This window comes from Macrobrachium rosenbergii, chromosome 47 (genome assembly GCF_040412425.1).
Source record: "Macrobrachium rosenbergii isolate ZJJX-2024 chromosome 47, ASM4041242v1, whole genome shotgun sequence".
NCBI lineage: Eukaryota > Metazoa > Arthropoda > Malacostraca > Decapoda > Palaemonidae > Macrobrachium > Macrobrachium rosenbergii.
In genome coordinates this window covers 32,626,790-32,651,086 of record NC_089787.1, presented here as the reverse complement: position 1 = coordinate 32,651,086, position 24,297 = coordinate 32,626,790, and the positions used below count along the sequence as shown (strand labels likewise).

Sequence of the window (24,297 nt, the reverse complement as noted above, 5' to 3'; positions counted from 1 at the left end):
TTTTTTGTAAGTAACTGCTAGCAGCCTCTATCCATTATATATCTCATACACAAACTCACCACAAACCTGTTAGTTTTGATATAGCCTGTTCATATATATGCATGAATTTCAGACACCATTCCTCTGTAAAAGAAAAGATGATGATAATCTCAAGTAGGTCAGATCCCCAGTGGCTAATTGTCCACTTCCTGCATGTTGATTGACTGGTTCAGAGATAACAGTCTTCTCTGGACATTTAGATTTGTTTAGAATTACTTTTTTTTTTTTTAATTCTCATTCATTTAATTGATCATTTCACAAAATCACTGTAAGTTTGCTACATAATACTAAGTTTGAAGTAAGACAGCTATACTTTCAGGGTTTTGTGCTCAAATGTGTATTGTTGTGCTAGTTTGGTTTTTTTCTGGCCAGGAGAGAGTATAGTCAGTTTTCATGAAGAAATGATTCAGCTGCATCCCATTAGTTTCCATTTCTGCATCCATGTGTATCTTCCTCCATTGTCTTGATAATGAAGTACTTTGTAATAATTATGTGCATCCACATATATTAAATTCATGAAACTGTATTCAGTTGGTAAGTTGATTATGTAATACTTCTTTTCAGGACTGACTCATGTGGAGGCCACTGTCCAAGCAGTAGTAGAAATTATTCATGCCTACACCGTGTGTTCATTGTCAGCTGTGCCCCTTGCTGTACGTTTATACACAGAGCTGCTGTTGTGCACTGATACTTCTGTTAGTTTTGGAGCTAAACAAGCCTTGATAAGAGTCTTGAGGCCACGTCACAAAAGGCGAAAAGTGTTCATCCCAAGCCCTCCGAGATGTTCAACTCCTGGTGAGTACACATCTGGTAAGTACAGAAGGAAGGTAAGTATTACTGTTGAATCCATAATTTTATCATCATGCTCCTGAGACAAAGGAAACTAGGTTTAGTCAGTTTGTTTATACTGTTATGTTTAGAAAGGGAGATTTTTGCTTCTTGCTTTAGGATACAGCATTTTAGTAATTTTCATTTATCAGAATTTAACTGCTCTTTATACCAGTTTTAGTAGTTGCACCTTAATTTTTAAATTATTCCATATGTTCATGTCTTTATGTAAAATTTTTATTTGCCTACTTCTTTTGGCTGTGCTCAGCATTTAATATTTGTTTGATCCTGAGTAGGTCTTCCTGTACTGTGTAATTGAAATATAAGTTATCCTAGTTCATGAAATGGGTCAGGTGGAATATGTGAGGATATATGAGCTATACCATGTACAAGTTTTTAGCTCATTAAATCTTTATATTATGACAGGAGTTGTAGATGAAACTGATAAGACCACTCCAGCTCCTCAAGAACCTGCTGGTGCTGCATTAGTTGAACCTCCGTTTGAAGGTGCAGAGGCTGCTGATCCCATAGCAGATGCAGGTGATTAATTATTTTCATTTTGCAATATTTTTCTTGCTCTCAACCTTTGTTGATGATGATTAAGTATCTTGATTGAATGTAACCTTGTCATGTTTTTTCTGAGTGACTCTTCCATTATTGAGTCACATGACCAAGTTAGTTCCAGAAAGTGTTCTAACAGATTTGTTTAATTTTGATATGATAAAGATTTGGTAGCCTTTCTTCCCCTCCCAGTTTTTTTTTCTGCCAAGAAATGATTGGCTTCTTCAATTTTTGCGTTGAGATGAGAAATCTAACATTTCACCCACGGGATGAGATTCATTAAGTATTTAAAAGGGATCCAGGTTATAGTTATGTCACCCAGGACAGTGATTTGTGTACAGTCACTGATGGGCTACTTTCAGGGTTGGCCTGCTCCAGTAATGGACCCTTGATTGCAACCTCTTTTAATTGTAGTTACTCTTAACTTTTCTGTAGAGTCAGCTGAGTCACATTTAACAACTAAAAGCTCCTTCAGCATGACCAGTTTCCTTATTCAAGCAGTTTGAAAACTGGAAGGCCTCTCTAGTGATCATAGTCGTAATTGGATCTACTTTAGCTTTATGACAAAGCCCTTGCTTATGACTGGAGACTTGCTTATGCTGCCCTAGTGGATATAGCCACGACAAGGGCTTCATCCAGAAACATTCACTACAGCCTGAGTAGCTCCACATTCATAGACCTGTGTTGCTTCAATAATCTGGGCTACAACCAGAGCCACTCTAGTGATCATATCAGTCCACAATGATGGTGACATGACTAGAACATTTGCAGTCAGTATTTTCTTAGTGATTAGAGTCTGCCATTTCTTAATTTACTGATGGAATAGGAGAAAAAACGAATCTTGGCTTATGGGCTGCACTCAGATCTGACAAGTTGCAAGGCTTACTTCAGCCTCTGAAGGTCTCTTTGGGTACATCACTGCATATACAGTTGCAAGCTCCATGGAGTTTTTAGCAGAGTAGGATTCTAGCAATTGCTTAAAGTTTTAAAAGCTATTCTTGCCTCAAGTATGGGAGCTTAGACACACTCAGTGTGTTAGACATTCATTTCAAGTGCTATTTCCTCTTTGGCTACCAAGTACAGGACTCAGAAGTTAAAACTACAAGCCTACCTTTTTTTTATGAGAGCTAAATGGCCAATTGTTCTTCCATGTATCACACCTAAATCTAAAAATGCTGGATCTGTATTCATGGAGGTTATCCAATAAACTTGAATCAGAGTTTTTTTTTTTCTGCAGCCAAGGCTTACCTCGAATTTGCAGTTCTGCTCAATTTTTTCCAGCTAATAGGATGTTCTTTGGTTGGTGAAGTATATGAGTATCATTTCAATTATGACATTGTTACATAGGCAGCTAATTTCTCATGGTTTGTGGGGTAGTAAAGGAAGGTTTAGGTCCCAGTTAATGTGACACAGTTGTCAGTTAATGTGACACAGTTGTCAGCCTACTCTTGGGTACTGCTCATGTAATCTGTCCTTTCATTTATATATTAAAGCAGTCCCTACAGTGTAGACTTGGGTTTTTGTCTTGGTAACTGCTAATGGATAAGCACTGTCCTCTGCTACATGTTTTTTTGGTTAGTACCTAATGGAAATATGTTTTCCCCAACCTGTGACATTTACTGAAGGGTCTGAAGCAGGTGGACTCTTGAGATACTCTTGCTGACCAGGGTTTCTGTCACATGAGCTTGACTACCTACATTTCCTGATAAAATATAACTATTGGGTTTATTTTAAATATTAAAAAAAAAATCCTGTCTCACCTTTTCTCTTGATTGCTAGTTACTAAGGAATTACAATAAGTTAATTTACATTATTAGGCTACATATCTCTTCTGTGACCTTGTGGTTTTATGTAATGTTAGAAGATCAACACATGTTTTCTATACCATGCAAAATTAGTAAAAATTAGTTAATAATTGTAAATAATGTAGGAAGGCTGAGCCCTTGCCAAAAAAAGGTGTAATGATTTATAGATAACAGTTCAATACTGTAACTATAATTTCAGGAAGTGGTGGTGAAGGGCTTGAAGGTCTTGGAGTACTGGGTGGAGGTGGAGGAAGCTTAGCCTTGAGAGGAGCTCTGATGGGTGGTATGTTGGATCTGCCTGCTGATGATGATGATGCCATGGTTGAGTTAGCCATTGCTCTCTCATTACACGATGAACAAGGCCAGGCACCTGCAGATTTGGGCAACTTACATCCAGGATTACAAGGGCTTGTTGGAGGTCTCCCAGGCTTACATCGTCTTCAAGGTCTTAGTGGCCAAGTTCTACAAAGCCTTCAGGTACTAGCTGCTGGTGGTATACCTGGTGGTGGGCCGCAAGCTAATGCTCAAGAAGTGCAACAGGTGAGAGGATATGAAGCTATACTGCAGAGGTGAAAGCTTCCTAGTCTCCATTATGAGTGTTTTGTGCTATTTACTTGTGTAGTAGTTAATAAGGACATTTATCATTTACTTTTATAGTGTTACATATTATAGTTGACTATTTTCTGTAGGATGGTGTTGAGGAACAAGAAGGTGGTGATGGTGAGGTTGGAGATGGACAGGAAAATGGCCATTACTCTGATACAACAGCATCAGCAAATGGATCTGACGATGATGATGGCGATGGTTCAACAGCTGCTACAGATGGGTCAAATTTGAGAGCTTCACCTGCTGAACATGTATGTACCTGATGAGCTATATTTTATATTTTTTTCAAGTTATTGGTTTAAACACTGAACATATCTTGCTTATGATGAATTACCTCTGAAACCTACTAATTACATTTATTTTTGTAATTTTACATCCTATGCAGTAAACTTTTGTATCCTATGTCTTTAGTGCTCTTGTTAAATATCTTGTCTATGGAGACGAAACTTTCCACAAGATTTTCTTTGTGTTCAGAAGTTTTTTTTATAAACTTTTGTTAGAATAAGATGGTACCATTTTTTGCACATTGTCTGTAGTCAGATTACCACTAGCATTTGGCAACTCCATATTCTGTCAGCTGCTACAGTATTATTATCTTGCTATGTTTAGCCTTATTATTCATGTATGTTGTTTGTGTATAACACCTCAGAATATCTGTCAGAAGTATGATGCATTTTTATTATTGCTTGTCCAGTCAACAGTTATGAATGGTTCCCTAGTTTGTATTTCATTTGCAAAAGTGCTCTGTTGATTACATTTCTTTTGCCTCATTTCTTTGTCAGCATGCTAATGGTACCAAAAGCTTGTTGTTCTGATCATATGTACTTAAAATTATTCCAGTTATCCTTGTTTAATGAATTCATGTTTAATGAATTCCATGATGGAGGTCAGAAGACTTACTATTTCACTTTTTTCTTAGGCTGGAAGTGCTGGTAGTGAGTCAGGAGGCTCAGTTGTCGAAAGTCTGGGAGGAGAACATAATGTATCAGGAAGAAGCTCTGCCTATGGAGATGCAGGTCAAGATTCTGGGCCAACCACCCTACGAGAAGGTGCATCAGCCCTGTCTGCCAATCTGCAAGTAAGTACTTGTGTAAATTGTGTTTTTAGGGAAAATCTGTATGATGTTGTTGAATATGAACAGTGTAGCATTGATCAACTTCAGCTCTTCATTTGCAAATGTTTTTCCAGGGTGAATTGGTGGAGGAGGAATTGCCTGAAGGTGGTGTTGGTTTACACACACTTCGTTTAGCCCTTTTGGATGCTTTAGTCCAGCGAATTCCTTCATTATCAGCTGTTGGAGGAGTCACAACCATACCATTTTTCCAGGTGAGAAAGAAAACTGTGTGAATGCACAGGTAAGAGGAACATGACTTGATAAAAGATTTATCAAAAAATAATCTTCTGGTATCCTTCTTTTGTATCAGAGATTCTGATATAACAAGCTTTTCTTTTCAGGTTCTTCTAATGTTAACATCTGACCTTGATGGCACAGATACTCGAGATCGAGCTAGTCTTGATGCTGTTCTTGATGCTTTAGTTACTCAGTTGAACATGAGCAGTATTGATGTTTCAACTGTGTCAGAACGTACAGCTGGCAAGGAAGTTCAGTTGGTGGTCATGAGACTTCTAAGTAAGTTTGCTCTTATATATTATTTGTTGTTTGTTACCTGATTCATTTTACTTTTATTGGCTGGAAAGTTTCTGTATATTACTAAGCAGTATTTCCAAAACTAGACCTGCCTCCTCTTTGCACTTCCCATAAGGTGCAAACTTTCAACTGATCCCTATTGTTTGTCCCAAAAATGTACATACTGTTTACTCCTGAACTTCATAAACAAGTCACAATGAAACATAATGTACAAAGGTCCATACTGTGCAATTTTTACTAAAGGTTCCAAACCTGCTTAGAAGTGCTGTTAAGCCCTTAAAATTCTCATGTATTGTAAATTAGGTTTGCATTCCTCGAAGTATATGTAGCTAGTGGTAAAGCCAGAATGTTTCATCCTTATGTATATGGCCAACAATTAAAATAAGGGTGGTGATAAACTAACCAGAGATGCAGACACTATGACCAGATCAGACATAACTATTTATGTCAATAATTGTTTAACAATTCCAAAACCTATCATTTAGTAAATGGCAGAGTAATTAGCTGTATATTATTTTATAAGTTACTTGTGTTTCTAAAAGTTTCATTGTATATTGTGATTGATTGAAACAACACCTCCCATTTGCTAGTTTTGTGGTTATAAAGCCAGAAATAATTTTTTTTTTTTGTAGAAATTACTACAGATTGAAAAATTCTTTTTGATATTAAAAGATATTGGACAATATTGAAGATAATAATTTGTTTACTCTTGCCTCTTGCAGGTGTGATGATGTCTCGCAGCAAATCTGGGGCTCGGCCGAGTGGGGATAGCTCCAGCGTCATTCCACAAGCAACTGCTAGTTGTCTTGTTCGGTCTGGAGCCATGGATCATTGCCTTTCTCTTCTTAAAGCATTGTTAGATTACTGGCGTGCTGCTTCAAAAGAGCAAGGAGGCACAGTCATAGGTGCTGGATTACTGAAACCACGTCCATTATCATTGCCTCCAGATATGTCACCATTTTTCTTGAGGCAGTATGTTAAGGGTCATGCCCATGATGTCTTTGCTGCTTTCCCACACTTACTGACAGAGATGATTCTTCGTTTACCATACCAGATGAAAAAACTAGGTGAAGGTGGGCAGTTTGAGCCAGCTTGGTCTCACTACCTTTGTGAGTACATGATGACACAGCAGACTCCTGTAGTTAGGCGTCAAGTTAGGAAACTGCTTCTCTTCATCTGTGGTCATAAAGACCGCTACCGTCAAATGAGAGACATGCATGCTCTTGACTATCACATAAAAGATGTGAAAGTTCTGTGTGCTCAGGGTGGTTTCAGCTTTTCAGGAGCTGCCGCTGTTGTCCCCATTGCTTTACCCTACGATTCTCTGATACAGTTGATTGAACATCTCAAGTCATGTGTGGACATTGCATCATCACGTACACCCAATTGGCAGAAGTACTGCTTAAAGGATGAAAGTGTCCTAGGATTTTTAATGGAAGTTTCTTGTCTTTTAGAGGAAGGAGTTGCCCCCACAGTCCTACAGTTACTCCAGGCTGCTCTCTGCCCCACATCCAAAAATGCTGAAAGTTCTTCTAAAGGTTCAGGAGGAAGTGCCAAGAGAGCATCAAGTGAAGATAGTGAAGGTGAGAGTCGAGGTGAGGAGGCTCATTGTGCTGCATTGGTAGCTCAGATCAACAGATATTTGGATCGGAATCGAATCAGCCAGTTTGTTCGAACTTTCTTATTGGAGTCTAATTCAACTGGAGTGCGTTGGCAGGCCCATTCACTTATCCTAGCTTTGTATAGACATTCCCCATCAAGAGATCAAGATGCCCTGTTGACACTCATGTGGTCATTGTGGCCCCACCTCCCTGCATATGGACGAAAAGCTGCACAATTTGTAGATCTTTTAGGCTATTTCTCTCTCAAAACACAACAGTGTGAGAAGAAGGTCATAGAGTACATTAATCGTGCTGTTACTGTTCTTCGTACTCAATCACAGTTATTAGCAAATCATCCTAATGCTAATTTGTACAACTCTTTGGCATCATTAGTTGAATTTGATGGGTATTACTTAGAGTCTGAACCTTGTCTTGTTTGTAATAATCCAGAAGTTCCTTTCACCAGTGTTAAATTATCCACAGTCAAAGTAGATTCCCGATTTACAACCACTACACAGTTAGTAAAGTTAGTTGGGAGTCACATGATTAGCCGGTTGACTCTAAGAATCGCAGATCTGAAGCGCACTAAAATGGTACGAACACTCAATGTATTTTATAATAATCGCTCGGTGCAAGCAGTTGTTGAGTTGAAGAATAAGCCTGCAATGTGGCACAGAGCCAAAAAAGTAACCCTATCTGCTGGGCAGATTGAAGTAAAAATAGATTTCCCACTACCCATTATTGCTTGCAATCTCATGTTTGAGTACACTGACTTTTATGAAAATCTTCAAGCCTCTACTGAAACCCTTCAGTGTCCAAGATGTTCTGCAGCTGTCCCAGCATCACCTGGTGTTTGTGCAAATTGTGGAGAAAATGTTTATCAGTGTCACAAGTGTAGAGCCATTAACTATGATGAGAAAGATCCATTCCTCTGCAATGCCTGTGGGTACTGCAAATATGCCAAGTTTGACTACACCCTACAGTGTCGTCCATGCTGTGCAGTGGATCCTATAGAAAATGAAGATGACAGGAAAAAAGCTGTCCTTAACATCAATACACTGCTTGAAAAAGCTGATAGATCATACAAACAGTTACAAGCATATAAGCCAACCTTAGAGTTACTGTTAGTTCGTATCAGTGAACAGGGAGCTGCAAGAAGTGCAGAGGAAGGTACTTCAGGGGGAACTCAAGTTAACAGGGCAATTCAGCAGCTTGCTCAGAAATATTGTGGCGATTGTAAGAATGCTTTTGATGACTTATCCAAAGTTATTCAACGTGTTCAGGCATCAAGGCGAGAATTAGTCACCTTTGATAGGTCTCAGAAGGAAGGCGGAAAGAAAAGTGTAATATCACCAATGAGCCGTGGCAGTGTTGTCCACGCCAGCAGTGAAGAAAGCCCAACCACTCCTGGTCGTTGTTATGGCTGTGCTGCATCAGCAACAGAACATTGTATCACTCTGCTGCGGCCCTAGCTACCAATCCCACTCTAAGAGCTTCTCTTTGTCAGCATGGTTTGATTAATGATCTTCTGGAGTATAATCTTCGACGTGGTACTGTCCAGGTTCGAAGTGAAGTTAGACAACTGTTGTGCTTGCTTACTAAAGATGACCTTTCTGCCACTCAGGAACTTAATCGTCTGATTATGGAAAAAATAAGTATGGCTCTGAGTTCTTATGTTACATCGCCTGACTTGGCAGCTGCTGTTAGACATGAGATGGGATTACTAGCAGCATCTGCCCAGAAAGAAGATTCATGCTGGGAGTACAGATTAAGGTGTGTTGTTCAGTTGTTCTTAATGGCTGGAGGCTCAAATGCTTCTCCAACAGTTATGGAACACATTACACTCCCTTGTTTGCGGATTCTTCAAGGTGTTATGAGACCACCTACTCCGCCACCACCAAGAAAGAGTAGAGAGAAGACACCAACCAGTGCTGCAGCAGTAGCTGTTAATGCAGCTGCTTCCACTCCAGCTGTATCTGCAACAATTGCAACAGATTTAATGGCTTCTTATCAAGGAGGTTCCAAAGTTGGAGTTGATGTTAGCAAGTGGCTTAGTGGTGATAATGATCATTCATATGATGCATGGAAAAAGCGTTCTGCCAAGAAGTCTCAGGAATTGGCTGTCAGCAAAATGAAGAAGGACGAAGTTCATGAACGTTACCTGATAGAGAAGTATGGTTGTCGCTGGTTGGCCCATACTATCAGACGACAGTATGACTTGAAGATGCAGGATTCATCTTGGTTACGGCGGGTCCTTTTCAACCCATCATCTCGTATGGCACGTCAGGTTACGGCTCAGATGGTGGAGTCTCTGTGTACCTCAGTACACAGAAAACGAGAGATTTTAGACATGTTGACTACCTTCCTTCCAGAAATTGGAAAGGCTGGAGAAAGTGCTGGGGAATTCGTCACTCTTTATCAAAGTCTGATTTTGGGTTCTCATTGGAAATACTACTTGGCTCTGAAGGGTGTATTGCCTACTATTGCTAGTCTAATTACTGCAGAAATCCAGTTACTTACTACTTTGGAAGAGACTACCCTTACCACAGACCTCAGTCAGGGTTATGCTTTGAAAGTACTGACAGAACTTTTGTCTCAGTTTATTGATGTGGATGCTATAAAGAGTGTGTATAAAGGACGTCTTGTAGGCACAGTCCTTAGTGGTTACCTCTCTTTACGGAAACTTGTTGTTCAGCGAACCAAGCTTATTGATGACACACAAGATAAATTTTTAGAGTTACTAGAAGATATGACTTCTGGAACAGAGGCTGAAACAAAGGAATTCATGGCTGTTTGTGTAGAAACCTTGAAGCAGTACCCACCTGATGACCTTCGTACTCCAGTCTTCATATATGAGAGATTATGCTCAATTATTTACCCAGAAGAAAATGATGTCGGGGAGTTTCTTCTTACCCTTGAAAAAGATCCACAGCAAGAAGACTTCTTGCAGGGACGTATGGTTGGTAATCCATACAGCAGCATGGATCAAGGTCTTGGACCATTAATGAGAGATGTCAAAAACAAGATATGTCAAGATTGTGAGCTAGTTGCACTTCTGGAGGATGATAATGGCATGGAGTTGTTAGTTTGCAATAAGATCATCTCCCTTGATCTTCCTGTAAAAGAAGTTTACAAGAAAGTTTGGTTGGCCGAGAATAGTGAAAGTGACGCCATGAGAATTGTTTATCGCATGAGAGGTCTCCTTGGTGATGCTACAGAAGAGTTTGTGGAAACGCTAGACAAGAAGAAAGAAGAAAATGTGGATAACGAACAAGTATACCGAATGGCTGGAGTAATGTGTCAATGTGGAGGATTAGAGGTGATGCTTGAATGCTTGCAAAGAATAAGTGATCTTTCCTATGCAAGAGCATTAGTTACAGTGTTGCTTAAGCTCTTCCAGTACTGTGTTAAGGTGCGTGTCAATAGGGAACGCCTCATGGTTCCATCCCTTAATGCTATCTCTACCTTGTTATACACATTAAAACAGTGCCTAGCAGCAGAACCAGAAGTTGTTGCCGGTCCTCCAGGAGGAGCCTCCCTTACTGAACAGCTGTTGCAAGTCTTGGAAGCTGTGTTAGTTGAAGCCTCTTCTATGCCAGCTGCATCTTACACAGAATTTGTGGAAACTTGTGGAACTCTTGAAGATATTCACCTTCTTCTGAATTATGTTGCTACGATATCCCGTACTAATGCACAAGTTCGCCAGCGATTGCTACGTGTATTACCTTTCCTGGTCTTCTGTCATAAAGAGAAAATGGAACTTCTAGTAGGGCACTTCCGTCCAGTATTGGACTTTGAGAAGTTTGATGCAGAACACTCCCAAGAAGATGCAGCTAAAATGGAGTCATTTTGTGTCTTCTGTGATGGTATCGAACGAAATGAAAATGGTAATCAACTGAAAGATATGATTGTTCGTGCAAACATAGTAAAGGAAGCATTAACATATATTGAAACACACATACCTGTAAGCAACAAGTTGGTGGTTGTGTGTAACGATGAGTGGAAGGAGTTCTTAAGCCGACCATCTCTCAAATATATTTTGAGGCTCTTAACAGGTGGGTCTTTTCATGTGTCTGAAATAAGTATGAAATAATTTGACATTAATTTCCCAGACTTGTAATATTTTGAATATTTGGTGACTAGGATTTTTAAATTGTGTATTTGCCTGTCTTTAGGGCTAGCAACTAAACATAAGGGAACGCAGCAGGCTTTTGGATCAACGTGCATCCCAGCAATCCATCGTCTAGAACAAATATCCTCTGATGAACATGTAGGTTCTGTAGCTGAAAATCTACTTGAAGCTCTAAGGGATGATCCAAACATTGCAACCCAGGTAATAGTTTAAAAATTTAAGAATTGTAACTCTGCTTCTCTGTAGTATGGTTCCACTTACAATGTGCCTTGTCATTTAGCCGTTTAACCATATCTTTCTTCATTTTCAATTTTTATTTCAAAACAGTCCTGTAGGCATGCCCCTTTAGAGTAGTAATGTGACTCAGTGGCCTCAGTAAATTACTAGTTAATAATGATAATGATAATTATGATCTAAGTATGCTGTATATTTTTTAGCTTTATTTTGATTTAAGCACTTTTAAAGTGTAAAACAAAATTTGGTAATGGGTATACCATGTTACAGTTAGGATTGTCTGGCCAGACAGGGAATAAACATGATCATTTTAGTTGTGTAAATGAAAGCAATGCATTTCATGTAAATTTAGAATGGTGTTTTTTTTTTTTTTTTTTTATTAAAAGAAAGTGTTGTCAATCTGATATCCCATATTCATTCAACAGATTCAAGAAGTGCGGCGCCAAACCAGGCAGGAGAAAAAGAGGCTTGCCATGGAAACTCGTAAGAAGGAGCTGAATCGCTTGGGTCTCAGAGCTAACGATAAAGAGCAGATTACATCTCAGTCAACGTTATTATCCCAAATGGGAGAAATAGCAGAGGAATCTGGATTAGTGAGTAACAGAGTGTGGTTATAATAAGACACTTAGTTTACATTGGATATTTGAGTTTACATTGGATATTAGAAAGTAAGGATGTTTAAATATATATATATATATATATTTTTTTTTTTTTTTTTGTGGTGGAACCTTGATGTTGGACATTGCTTGTAAAAGTGATTTGAAAATTAAAACATAATTGGTTGAATTGAGATATGCCAGTGAATTAGACTCCTTTAAAATTCCACAGTAATTTATACAATATATGAAAAGGAAGAAGCTCCACTATTGTAACCGTTTCATCAGTGCAACGACATAAATTTTTTCTTTGCAGGTTTGTGCTATATGTCTTGAAGGATATCGTTGTCAGCCTCAGAAAGTATTGGCTGTGTATACTTTCAGTAAACGTTGTGTAGTGGATGAATTTGAAAACAAACCTCACAAGACCTTAGGTTATTGCACTGTATCACATTTTAATGTGGTACATGTGGATTGTCACCTTGCTGCTGTTAGGTATGAGGATTTTAATAATTTGGATTCTTTTGTAATAGCATGTAAACAATATAATTTTTGTGGAATATGTTTTATTTTAGGGAGCTTGCATTTATTAGATTCACCTGGTATGGTGTACTAGACCTTTTTAAAGCTTTCCTATAGATTGCTTTATTTTTTTAAAGTTTACAATGAAGCCAGGGAAGCTTTTTAAGATTGAATTACTGTATGTTGTTTCTTGAAGTTTGTCATATAAGTATATCATTATTTAATTTGTTGGTGGTTTAGACAAAGTATGCGAAGGGTATATGAATCTTTAATATTCTTGTTGGTTTGAATGTTGTTTTCAGATTAAAACTGTCAGGTTTAATAATACAGTATTTTGAACTAAAAAAAAATTTACAGTGTTCATATAGAGTTTTACCAGAAATTTTTCAAGTAGAAAAATTATAGGGTGAACTGCCTTATAAATAACTTTTTTGATTTTTGGTTTTTCATGCTTTTGAATTTTGAAGTTGAGTACATCATTAGTAATTTCAATGCCTTGATTCCCACCAACAGGTTGTCGAGACCTCGTGAAGAATGGGAGTGTGCAGCACTTCACAATGCAAATACCAGAGCCAATGGTCTCTTGCCTTTATGGGGCCCTCAGGTTCCAGAATCTGCTTTTGCATCGTGCCTGGCACGTCATAACACGTACCTTCAAGAATGTACCACCCACAGGTTTGTATATCTTTTTACATTGAATTACAGCAGTGAGTTTGGTTATTTTTTTTTAACTAATACGATGGTGTCACAGTTTGAAATTTCATTTTCATTTTTATCGTATTAGTATGTACTAAAATTTCCATAAGTGTTGTTGTCTTTGAAAAAATATGGCAAATGTGAAAAGGATTACTATGGTATGACTGTTCAAACTCATGATCTTTATACCATACTTTTTACAAGTCATTTGTTGACCCGCTTAATAACACTAGATGATGACTTGTGCACTGGCAATCATGTACGCATTGTCAAAAGTAGGAAAGATGACTCACTAGTACAAAGATTGCTAGGGTGCCATATAGATAAAGCAGACAGGAAGAAATAGTAGATGATGCTATTGATTTATTCATTGCAACATTGCACACAGCTGGAATTCATGTTTTTTCGAGTTCTGCTGCTCTGTTTCAGTGCAGACCTGTTCCTTGATGATCATAGGAGCTCCAGAGATTACATTGAGCAACTAGGGTATCATAAACATTGTTAGGGCATCATTTTCACAGAAATTAATCTAGTTTTCTGGAGAAAAATTATCAAGGCAATACAGCACCAGTCTTGATCAAATTTTAATATTTGTTTCTCCCCCATAAACTGTATAGCTTCATCATCTGCACTGGGAGGAGGGTAGGGAAAGCAGCAGGAAAAGTTCTGCTTTTCCTGTATTAAAAGCAATTAATCAGAAAAAGCAATTAATCAGTATGTTGCTAATTCTGTAGTGGTCAGTAAAATCCATTGGTTGACCATTTTGCAAGTATTTTATACAAATGAGACACAGCTGCAGGGTATAATTGTAGACCCCTTTTACCTGACAGGCAACATTCCAGGCTGTGCAAAAGGGACATTCAAAAGACCAAATTTGGGATGTATGTGAGTGATGGGGGTATCAATAAAGAACCTTAGGTTTGAAAGGAATTTTGCCATTTAAAGGTCATGGCCTATTTTTCGAGTTTCCTTGTGTTTTGCAGATTGATACATGTCATTTTTTTATTGTTTTAATTTTGATTATTAATGATATGTAAGGAAGTATTTGTATTGCAGGTGTTTATAACAACTTTTTTTCATTTTCTTTTGTGAATTTCAGAGATATCAGTTACTCATCAACATTACATGACTTGAAGTTGTTACTTCTGAGGTTTGCGAATGAGAAATCCTTCAGCGATGACACAGGTGGTGGTGGACGGCAGTCTAACATGAATCTGATTCCTTATATTTTGCACATGGCTCTTTATGTGATAAACACGTTAGTATAATTCTTTTCATCTGAAATTCAGTTCAAGTATTTTGCTTTTTTGCTGCTATAAATATAATTGATGCAGATTTTTATACATGTGGAATGAGATATTTGTTTATACTGATATACAGGTATTATTTGAAAATTTCATGATTATACAATCATATTTCATACCCATTTGTAAATATAATGCAAGAAAATTTAATTGTGAACTTTGACCTAATAAATTGTCATATGCTTGTGGTTCCTCTAGTATATGGTTAATTTGTGTAGTTGGAATTATATTACATGGCTAACAAGAAATTATTTTTTCCACACAGTACGCGTGCTGGAAGTAGGGAAGAGAAGAAACTTACAACATTCTTGGAAGCAGGTAGAGAAAGATGGGTTGAGGTTGCATATGAAGCAGAAGGGGTCTTCTATATGGGTGTGTTGGCACTAGCAGTATATTCTCCATCAAAATGGACATCTATGAAAGTGTCTTACCTTCAGCGTCTTTTGGTCGTTGCTCATGCTCGCACAGTGGCTCCTCATCCTCCTCCGGGAAATAAGATTACTGACAAAGCAACCAAAGACTGGGCTGTGTACAAACATGCTGCGATATTCTGGGCTCTTGTTGATGGAATATATAACACTTTCTTTAAAGTAAGTAAAGTTGAAGTTAATAATTAAGTCGTGGAAAAATATGCATGCTTTTTTTATATACTGTAGAATACATGTAAAAATTTCATGTTTTTTCCATGCAAGGATTATGTAAAGTATAAGTTTAAAATTCATTCATCATAATGAAGTTGTAAAATGATTCTCATTTTACAAATGAGAAAGATTGAATAAGGAAGCGTTAATCATTATTGTAGGACTACAAAAGGCATTGTATTATATTTTTCAGAAAACTAGTTCAGAAGGCGAATGGAGTTCAACTGTAGCAGAATTCATCAGACATAATGACCAAGTGTTAGTCGAGGCATCTTCAAAACTTTTAACAAATTATCAAGAAGAACTTCTTCCAATATCATCTTTCATGGAATTCTGTGATGTTGTAGGTGAGTAAAATACACCGTCTTTTACACTGCATCCTTGGGAGTGGCTATTGCCTACATTGTGCCTGTGTGACTCTCTTAACAGACGCAATTAAAGTTTCTTCACTTGCTTATTTGATTTCTATTTGCATTGCTTTTAACCCATTACTTCATCCATACTATTTTATATTTCCTTCCACCTTAAAGTAGAATTTCATTATAGCATCCTACTTTATTTTTCATCGTTTTCTTTTTACTGTCTTGATTGTTGAGAAGGGATACCAATGCTGTAGTTTGAGTTTCTTTTTCGAGGCAGCAGTGTGAGCTGTGGTGGTCCCATCAATTACACCTAGGAAATATCGGTGTACCCATCTTATTGATATGCAAGAGCCGAACTATCTCAGAGATTCAATGGTTTTGCTGCTTCCGGTGACAGGACTCTTGGCTTGTCCCTCAAGGTGATTAGTGGGTGTAACTGTATCCTTGTAATGGGGTAGACATTTCTTACTGTGCCATTGATGGAGAATTGAGGTTCATGAAAAATTTTTCAAGCAACCATGGAAAATTCAGATACTGGCCCAAATACCCCTGGGCAAGGTGACGTCACCAAGGCACAGTTGCTGATTCTGGGTAATATATCACTGGCTAGAACATTGCTCATTGGCAGCAAGTGGCCCCTTTATATCTATCAGGTTTTGATTGGGAGGACAATTTGAAAAGATTGCCCATAATAACATCATGAAAGTCATGTTTAAACATACTACTGTTATATTCCCAACAGTATGCAAGTTTACAGAACGACAAGAAAGGGAAAAATAAAATTACTTCTGTGGAAAGGATTAGCTTACCTTCACCATCCTACATCTTCTTAACAGGTCATCTCCATACAATTTGTGAGAAACTAAATGCTGAGACTACTGTGTCTTTAGATGTCGGCAAAAGGGTGCATTAATCGCAATTATTATTTTGCTATTCTTGCATGGTGCCTGCTTCTATGGTCTTAGACCAAAATGGTGATAACACCTTTTATGCCAAACATTAATAAAGGATTACTGTACTTACATAATGATAGTGATTGTTGGAGGCTTTGATACTTCACTGCTGGTGTTTTTGTTCAGGTGGCTGTCGTATACAGTATGTATGAACATTCCTACCTTTTTGGGTATTTAAATCTGGCATTTTGGTGGATGAGGAATGAATTGTAAATATCGACATGCATGTCCTTCGTCTGTAATTTTAGTCCCTTACTATCCATGTTTTTAATTCTACTTACTATAATTTTTAATAACAAAACCAGACAAGATATGGTAAATTTAAAAGGGCTTAATGTTGAGAAGTCATAAAAGTTGGAGTTATGTTCCACTACTTGGTCCTAAGTCGTGGTCTTGTAATATCCATGCTTTACTTGTCTGTTTTTTTACTTGTTATAGCTTGTACATTTATGGATTATGTTTGATAAATTATTTCCTGTTTTTTGTACTCCACCCAGGTTACACTTGGAGATATATATGTATATGTAATATCTTGTAGTTTGCTCAGTTTGAATTTTTAATTGATATTGTTGATATTGGTATCAATGACCTGTGAAGTTATGATGCCAGATAATTTCAAGTCAATCAGTCTTTAAGTGGTTTCCTATCTTTTCATAGATTTCCCTTGTTTGCTTCCCATTTTGTTATTCAGCTGCAACTTTGTTGTTACAGTTTATGCACTTTGTTCAAGAATAATCCTTAGAGTAATTTTCTATGAAAATAGGAAATTAAATTAGTGGACCAAATAATCGTCAATACTCCATTCAAACTGGCACTGGCAGTTTGCTTTTATGCTGTTAATAGAGTTACATTCCAAAATCATCAGGCCTTATATAGTTCTCAGGCTAAGTGGTAAAAGTAAGATTTTGATCTTTTAATGCCAGTTTTTGTGTACTTCAACGTAACAGTATCGTTATTGCAATGATGATAGTTTTATTCCTGATTTTAGTATTTCAAATAAAATCATTGTTCCTCTCCTCAGGCCTTTTTTCCTTTTAAGGAATAATTTTACTTGTCCTTTAAAGATACCTCATCATTCTTTTCCAGGTCTCCTACAGGAAATTGAAAACCCAGATGATTTCTTGACAGAGTTATTGCAAAGTTTGCCGTAACTCTGCTCAGTGATTACGGAAATTCGAGTTTGGTGCAACAGGTTAATAACCTACTTGAGAATGGAATTTATTTAGTTCATGTACTAGTCCTTTGGGATATAAACTATTAGCTCACTCATATGTGTAATTTTGTTTGTTCTTGTCATTCATTTGGAATGTATAATTTTATGTAGCAGTTTACATGAAAAATTTTCCTTTCAAAGTTTTGGAGTTTTTGAATTCCTTCTAACCTATACTAATCCAATTTGTAGCAATATTTAGGAACAGCTTCCTTGAATCTTGGTTTTCAATATAGTAAAGCCTTAAAAAGTATTCTTCATGCAATTCTACCCTTAGAATCCACTGCATCAAGATATTAGGAAATTTCTCTTAACCAGGGATCCAGTCTTTGTGGCTGTGCTGTAGTCGACATTGTATTTTGTAATCACATCAAGTCAAAAGTTTAAATGTTGTTGCTGAGTAATTACTATTTATATTTGTCATAACTACTATTTATACTATACAGGTATATGGTATTGCTTAAGTTTATGATTTGTTTTATTACTTTAAAATCCAGGTGTAATTTGTTTAATGCTTCATGCTCTGTAATTGATTAAACATTGCACAAACTTTCATACTGTTTCTATATCCTATCTTATCAGGCTACATTAAAAAAAAATAGTAACCTGTGCAATGAAACATGGCAGGCGTATTCATTAGGTGGCATAAGAATTTAACTTTCAGGGAGAAATCGGTTCTGAGGTGATGATTCATTGTCGTGGAAATTATCTCGACTCTAAATTGATTTCTTCTCGAGTTACTGTTGTTGAAATTCACCATGTGAATATATCTGCCAAGTTTCATATAATTTTTGATTGTGTGTATGTGGTAGTAAGATATCTTTAGAATAGGTGAAATTGTTGAAACTTTGAATATGGTTAGATGACCTCAAGAGATATACTGTCTGCAGAAATTGTGTTAAATTTAAGCTGATTCTTCTTAGTAAAATTCAACTCTTAACCAATTTCTCCAAACCTTACCTCATCATGAAAAGGTTACCTAAACATATTGCTTGGTTTCATAAAATTCTTGCTGATATTTACATGATGTGTTAACAGAATATCTGTGGAAGGGATCAAGTGAGCACAGTTGGATGAAATTTTGCTGACATGCTTATTGGTTGGCCTCACAATATTAACTGTTGGGAAAAATCTGCTTGCAATGTTGTTTTGTTACAATGGAGACCATCTCAACTTGAAGCAAGTTTCTCCCAAAAGTTAATAGTCTTAGGAAGGGCAGATAAGTACCCCATTGTGCCAGGATTTTAAGATGGATCCCAATTTGGGGAGCATATTCTGTATATTATTGTTAAGGAGTAGTTTAACCAGACCACTGGGGTAATTGATTTATTCAGCTCTTGCAGGCTTGGGTTGAAGGATGCCTTAAGTAGTAAAGTTTCAGTTTTAGTAATGTAAATTAGTTTTTTTAATTTTATAATTTGATTGTATGAAAATGATTATGATTGACAAAATTTTTGTAATTGATTTGCTCTCAGAACTTGACATTTTCGATTATATCTTGGACATTCACACAAGCAACATTTAACCATTAATTTTAAGGTACATCTGTACTTGTGCTAGTGGTCATTTTCCAGTTTTAATTTCACTTTTAGGAAATATCCCACTAAACATAATCACATTACAGGATACTGTACTGTACATTATGGTGATAAGGAAATGTACCAATTATACACAAGAAAAATCCCTCGATTGGAATATCTTAGGAGACTGTGAAACTGATTATTTTATACTAAATTTTAAAAAAATGCCACAGATAAAGCCATACCCCATTCTGTATCACAGCCCAGCGAAGTACCATGGTGGGCTGATACTCAGTCAAAATTAATAAAACTAAAGGATTAACTTAGAAGCTTAATCTTAATAAGAGGTTCAACAAATTGATAAATGACAACATTCACCGGAAGGAAACTTACTGGAAATAATTGCAATATATTAGTAGAAATTGGTTGCTTACGAACAAGAAACAAATACATTTAGATACTTTAGATAAGTTATTCAAGGAAGAACAATTGCAGACAGTATGTATCAAAATCTCCAGCAACATTATGCTGAAAGTAAAGCAAAGATTCAGAACAAAAGGAACAATTGTCAAATCAAGTTATGCTCTATTAAAAGATGAGCAAGATCCTTGACTCCCAAGATATAAGCAACATTACGAGAACACTTCACTAAAGCAGCAACAAGAATCTAGATGAATATTATTGCAAAATAAAAGCTATGACTGAAGCAAACTCACTAAATTTTTAAATGACAGAAGGTAATACTTATGTTACCATAGGAAATTTGGTTTGGAAGAATTGAGGTTTTGCCCTTTCAAACTAACAAATCTGCTTCTTGGCGAGTGAACTTTTGCCATAATCCCCCTTATGGAGGCATTGCCATAAATGCACCTCACATTACTTAAGGTTCTTTGCAACATCCTTAGGTCCATAGTTACAACCCCTTTCATTCGTTTTACTCTACCCCGTTTATATTACTCTTTCTTCCCCCGGACCTTCCACCCCACCCTAACAATTGCATCACACTGCAACTGTAAGGCTTTCCCCCGTTACACTCATCAAACATTTTTCCTCTCGGTTTCCCTTTCAGCGCTGAATGACTTAGAGCCCAGCGCTTAGACTTTGGCCTAAATTTTATGTTCCATTCTATTAACTTGAAAGGGAATCAGAGGATTTTATAATTATTTGTGGCTCAGAAATTTGTTTCCTGAAAGTTGTCATAATGCCATAATTATTCTCACCTCCAAACCAGGAAAAGAACCCAGTAATGTAAACATTGACAAACCAGTTTCCTTAAGTTGCTTTTGCAAGATAAAATGGCAAATGTACGACATATGTTACATATGTAAAAATAAGACATGTAAGGTCTACCCAGTGTGAATCACTGAATAATTAATGTACAACATAGATTCACTATTCTATCTGGAAGATCACATTCAAAGAGTACTTGAACACAATCAAATAACAATAGCTATTTAAATTTATATACAAAAAGCTTATGATACCACTTGGAGATACTCGTATTAAAAACATAACACATTAATATTTTATGTGGTCTCATGCTAATTTTCATTGAATATGCTCTTACAGACAACACCAATTACCTGGCATGTATGTTCTGTATCTTTACCTCACACTTTCATAAACAAAGAACTCGGGGATATCATCTGCCTTTACTACATTGCGCGGATTAGATAGTACTTCCTGGTACTGGTATAGATGCTGACGCCCTTAATTTTAAAAGACTAATGCCAATTTAGCGAACTATCCACCGTTAATGTTTTTTTTCCTGACTTTTATTGGTGTTCATATTTTGTACGTATTTAGTGTATGCTTTTTAAAATTTTTTTATGACCTTTGGTCATCCCTAAATTTAGTTTTACCCTGTTCCAGTTCTCATCTCATGTCATAATTAATATTTAATAATAATAATGATATAAGAAGGGGAAGACGGAAAGATAGTAAAAGAGATAGGTCAGGAGGGAGGTAAAGTAAAGATTATGAATGGGGAAAGTAATAACAGCTTGAGGTCAAACCGCTTAAGATGACTAGATGTTAATTATCCATCATTTGCCCTTCCTTTCGTGACCAAGGCTACAACCACTTTCTTATGCCATGTTAAGTTTGTGTCTAATAAATGAATAATTAATATATATATTAAGTATATATTATATAAAATTATATATATATATATATATATATATATATATATATATATATATATATATATATATATATATATATATATATATATATATATATATATATATATTTTATATATATATACAGGTGTATATATATATATATGTAATCATGAAGGTACAAATGTTGTTTAATATCCAATCCACGCTACTTCCAGAATATCCCCGATGGGGAATTATCACCGAAGGGGAATTTTGTAAGTGATAAATGGATCAGTACCGCCGGGTCTCGATCCCTCGACACAATACTTTACAACAACTGCATAGCTCTTTGTTGGGTGAGTCAGTAGAGCTGCAGAGTGTCACTTGATGGGCCAGAGTTCAATTCCCCAGCCGGCTGATGAAGAGTTTGAGGAATTTATTTCTCGCTATAATGTGGTTCGGATTCCACAATAAGCTGTAGGTCCCATTGCTAAGTAACCAATTGGTTCTTAGCCACGACAACAACTGCAGTCAATGGTCAAACCACTGGTGGCTCAGTGGTTTGACCGTCGACTGCAGTTGTTGGAAACTACCGTGTTGAGGGATCAGGATGCCAGTGGTTTGACTGTTGGCTGGAGTGGTTAGAAAGTATCGTGTCGAGGAATCGGGACCTGGCGGTACTGATTCATTTATCACTTATAAAATTCCCCTTCGGTGATGATTCCCACCGTGGATATTCCCGAAGTAGCGTGAACTGGATATTAAACAACATTTGTAGCTTCTTGATTGTACATATATATTATATATATATATATATATATATATATATTATATTATATATATATATATATATATATATATATTATATATATATATATATATATATATATATATATATATATATATATATATATATATATATATATATATATATATATATATATATATATATATATATATATATATATATATATATATATATATATATATATATATATATATATATATATATATATATATATATATATATATATATATATATATATATATATATATATATATATATATATATATATATATATATATATATATATATATATATATATATATATATATATATATATATAATCAGAAAGCTACAAACGTCCTTTAATATCAGTTTGCTCTACCTCGGAAATAATATATTTTCATATATGTTACCAAAGGGAATTTTTAGTTGATAATAAAGCACGCCGTCCCGTGGGCTCGAGGTGGCCGACTGGGTTAAGCACGTCCCTGTAGTCCTGAGTTCCTGTCCTTCGTTGGTTCGAGCCCACGGGACGGCGTACTTATTATCAACTAAAAATTCCCCTTGGTAACATATATGAAAATATATTATTTCCGAGGTAGAGCGAATTGATATTAAAGGACGTTTGTAGCTTTCTGATTGTATATGAATCATGTTGATGTGATAAAAAGTCATATATATATATACATATATATATATATAGTGTGTGTGTGTGTGTGTGTGTTTGCACTTTAGTACTTGTGACAGAGGGAGTTTACCAGATTATGTGGTAATACAGTGTCTAGAAGAACAAGGATGGGTGTAAATAGGAACAAAGCAAAGGTTGGAGGTATATCTGATCATTATTTGGTTGAAGCGAAAGTTCAAATGGAGGGATGAAAGGTGGCTGTAAATGTAATCAAAACAAGTGAGTTTGATAAGAAGAAAGTGAGAACATAAAGATGCACAGGAGAATGGAGTAGATGAAGGTTTTGTAAAATTCTATGATGGTGTCATAGGCACAGCAGCAGTGATTGTGGGTATAAGAGGTAGGAAGATGGATTAGGAAATGTAAATGGTGGGATTAGGAATTGAAAGGTAAGTGAAGTAAAAAATATTATTGAAAATGCAGTTGGGTGGCAGAAGAGATCAGATACAGGCTTACAGGAGGATGGATAAGGAAGTGAAAAAAAAAGCAGAAAAGAAGGCAAGTAATGAAAAGACAGGGGAAAAGTGAACAATAACTGACAGGAGTGTGAAAAATTGTTCTTCAAGGAAGTAAATTTGGGGAGAATGGATAACGAACAAATAGATATGACAATAACAGATGCTTTCTGAATGAATGAAGTCTTGGGTCGATGGAGTGTTATGAAGAATAGCTGAATGTGGAGGATAAGAGCGAAACAGCTGACAGACACAAGAGTGTAGAGGGTTAGTGTAAGGTTGATAAGTCTTTTGAAAGTAAATGCTGAGGACATAAGGAAAGCAATTAAGAAATTTTAGAATGTAAAAACACCATGCCTTGGTATGGTGGTGATGTGACGGACTGGCTGAGCAGGGTATGTTAGTTATATCTAAACGATGGACAGATTATGAAAGAATGATTGAGAGGAGTTTTTGTTTCATTGTATAAAGGTTGACGTGACTTTAACAATACGGCAGGATTTTGATAGAGACACTTAAACAAGCGATAGAAAGATTTACAAGGGGAAGAGTAGTGTGGGTTAAATAAGGAAGAGTGTGTGCGAATGACTTCCATGGTATGAAAGATATGTGAGAGGTTTGAAAGCAGAGGGAATAAGCTGTATGTGATATACCTTAACTTGGAAAAAGCTAATGTTAGTATCCGTAAAGAAGCAAGGTGGATGGTATAGAGGATATGTGGTGTAGAAAATAGGTTGTAGAGAGCAATTAAGTATTCATGATGAAATGAAGTGTGTCTTCAAATATGCAGAAAGGATAATGACTGACAGGAAGAGTGGCTTTTCAATATCTTTATTTATGAAGTAATGCAAGAAGCCAGAGAAAAGATGCAGATGTAGATTCACAGTTATGAGAAAAAAAAGTCAAAAAAGTGTGCAGTGATGTTTGCAGGCATTACAATACTGACTGGTGATATTGAATAGAAGCAGCAGAAACTAGTGAAAGTGTTTGCAGGGGGAAAAAGCAAG

General features: G+C 36.4%; 1 protein-coding gene across 1 annotated transcript in view; it reads left to right on the top strand.

Annotated features, from left to right (window-relative positions):
- poe (E3 ubiquitin-protein ligase-like protein poe) overlaps positions 1 to 18,291 on the top strand; it is a 60,368-nt gene extending 42,077 nt beyond the window's left edge. The window contains 17 exon segments of the mRNA XM_067090613.1: positions 604 to 849; positions 1,294 to 1,407; positions 3,433 to 3,773; positions 3,923 to 4,090; positions 4,759 to 4,917; positions 5,028 to 5,165; positions 5,295 to 5,469; positions 6,210 to 8,552; positions 8,555 to 11,143; positions 11,264 to 11,421; positions 11,880 to 12,047; positions 12,367 to 12,545; positions 13,086 to 13,247; positions 14,368 to 14,526; positions 14,838 to 15,162; positions 15,407 to 15,560; positions 17,615 to 18,291. Of these exon segments, the coding sequence (XP_066946714.1) occupies positions 604 to 849; positions 1,294 to 1,407; positions 3,433 to 3,773; positions 3,923 to 4,090; positions 4,759 to 4,917; positions 5,028 to 5,165; positions 5,295 to 5,469; positions 6,210 to 8,552; positions 8,555 to 11,143; positions 11,264 to 11,421; positions 11,880 to 12,047; positions 12,367 to 12,545; positions 13,086 to 13,247; positions 14,368 to 14,526; positions 14,838 to 15,162; positions 15,407 to 15,560; positions 17,615 to 17,679 (7,643 nt within the window). The 3' untranslated portion in view covers positions 17,680 to 18,291.
- The last annotated feature ends 6,006 nt before the right edge of the window (positions 18,292 to 24,297 follow it).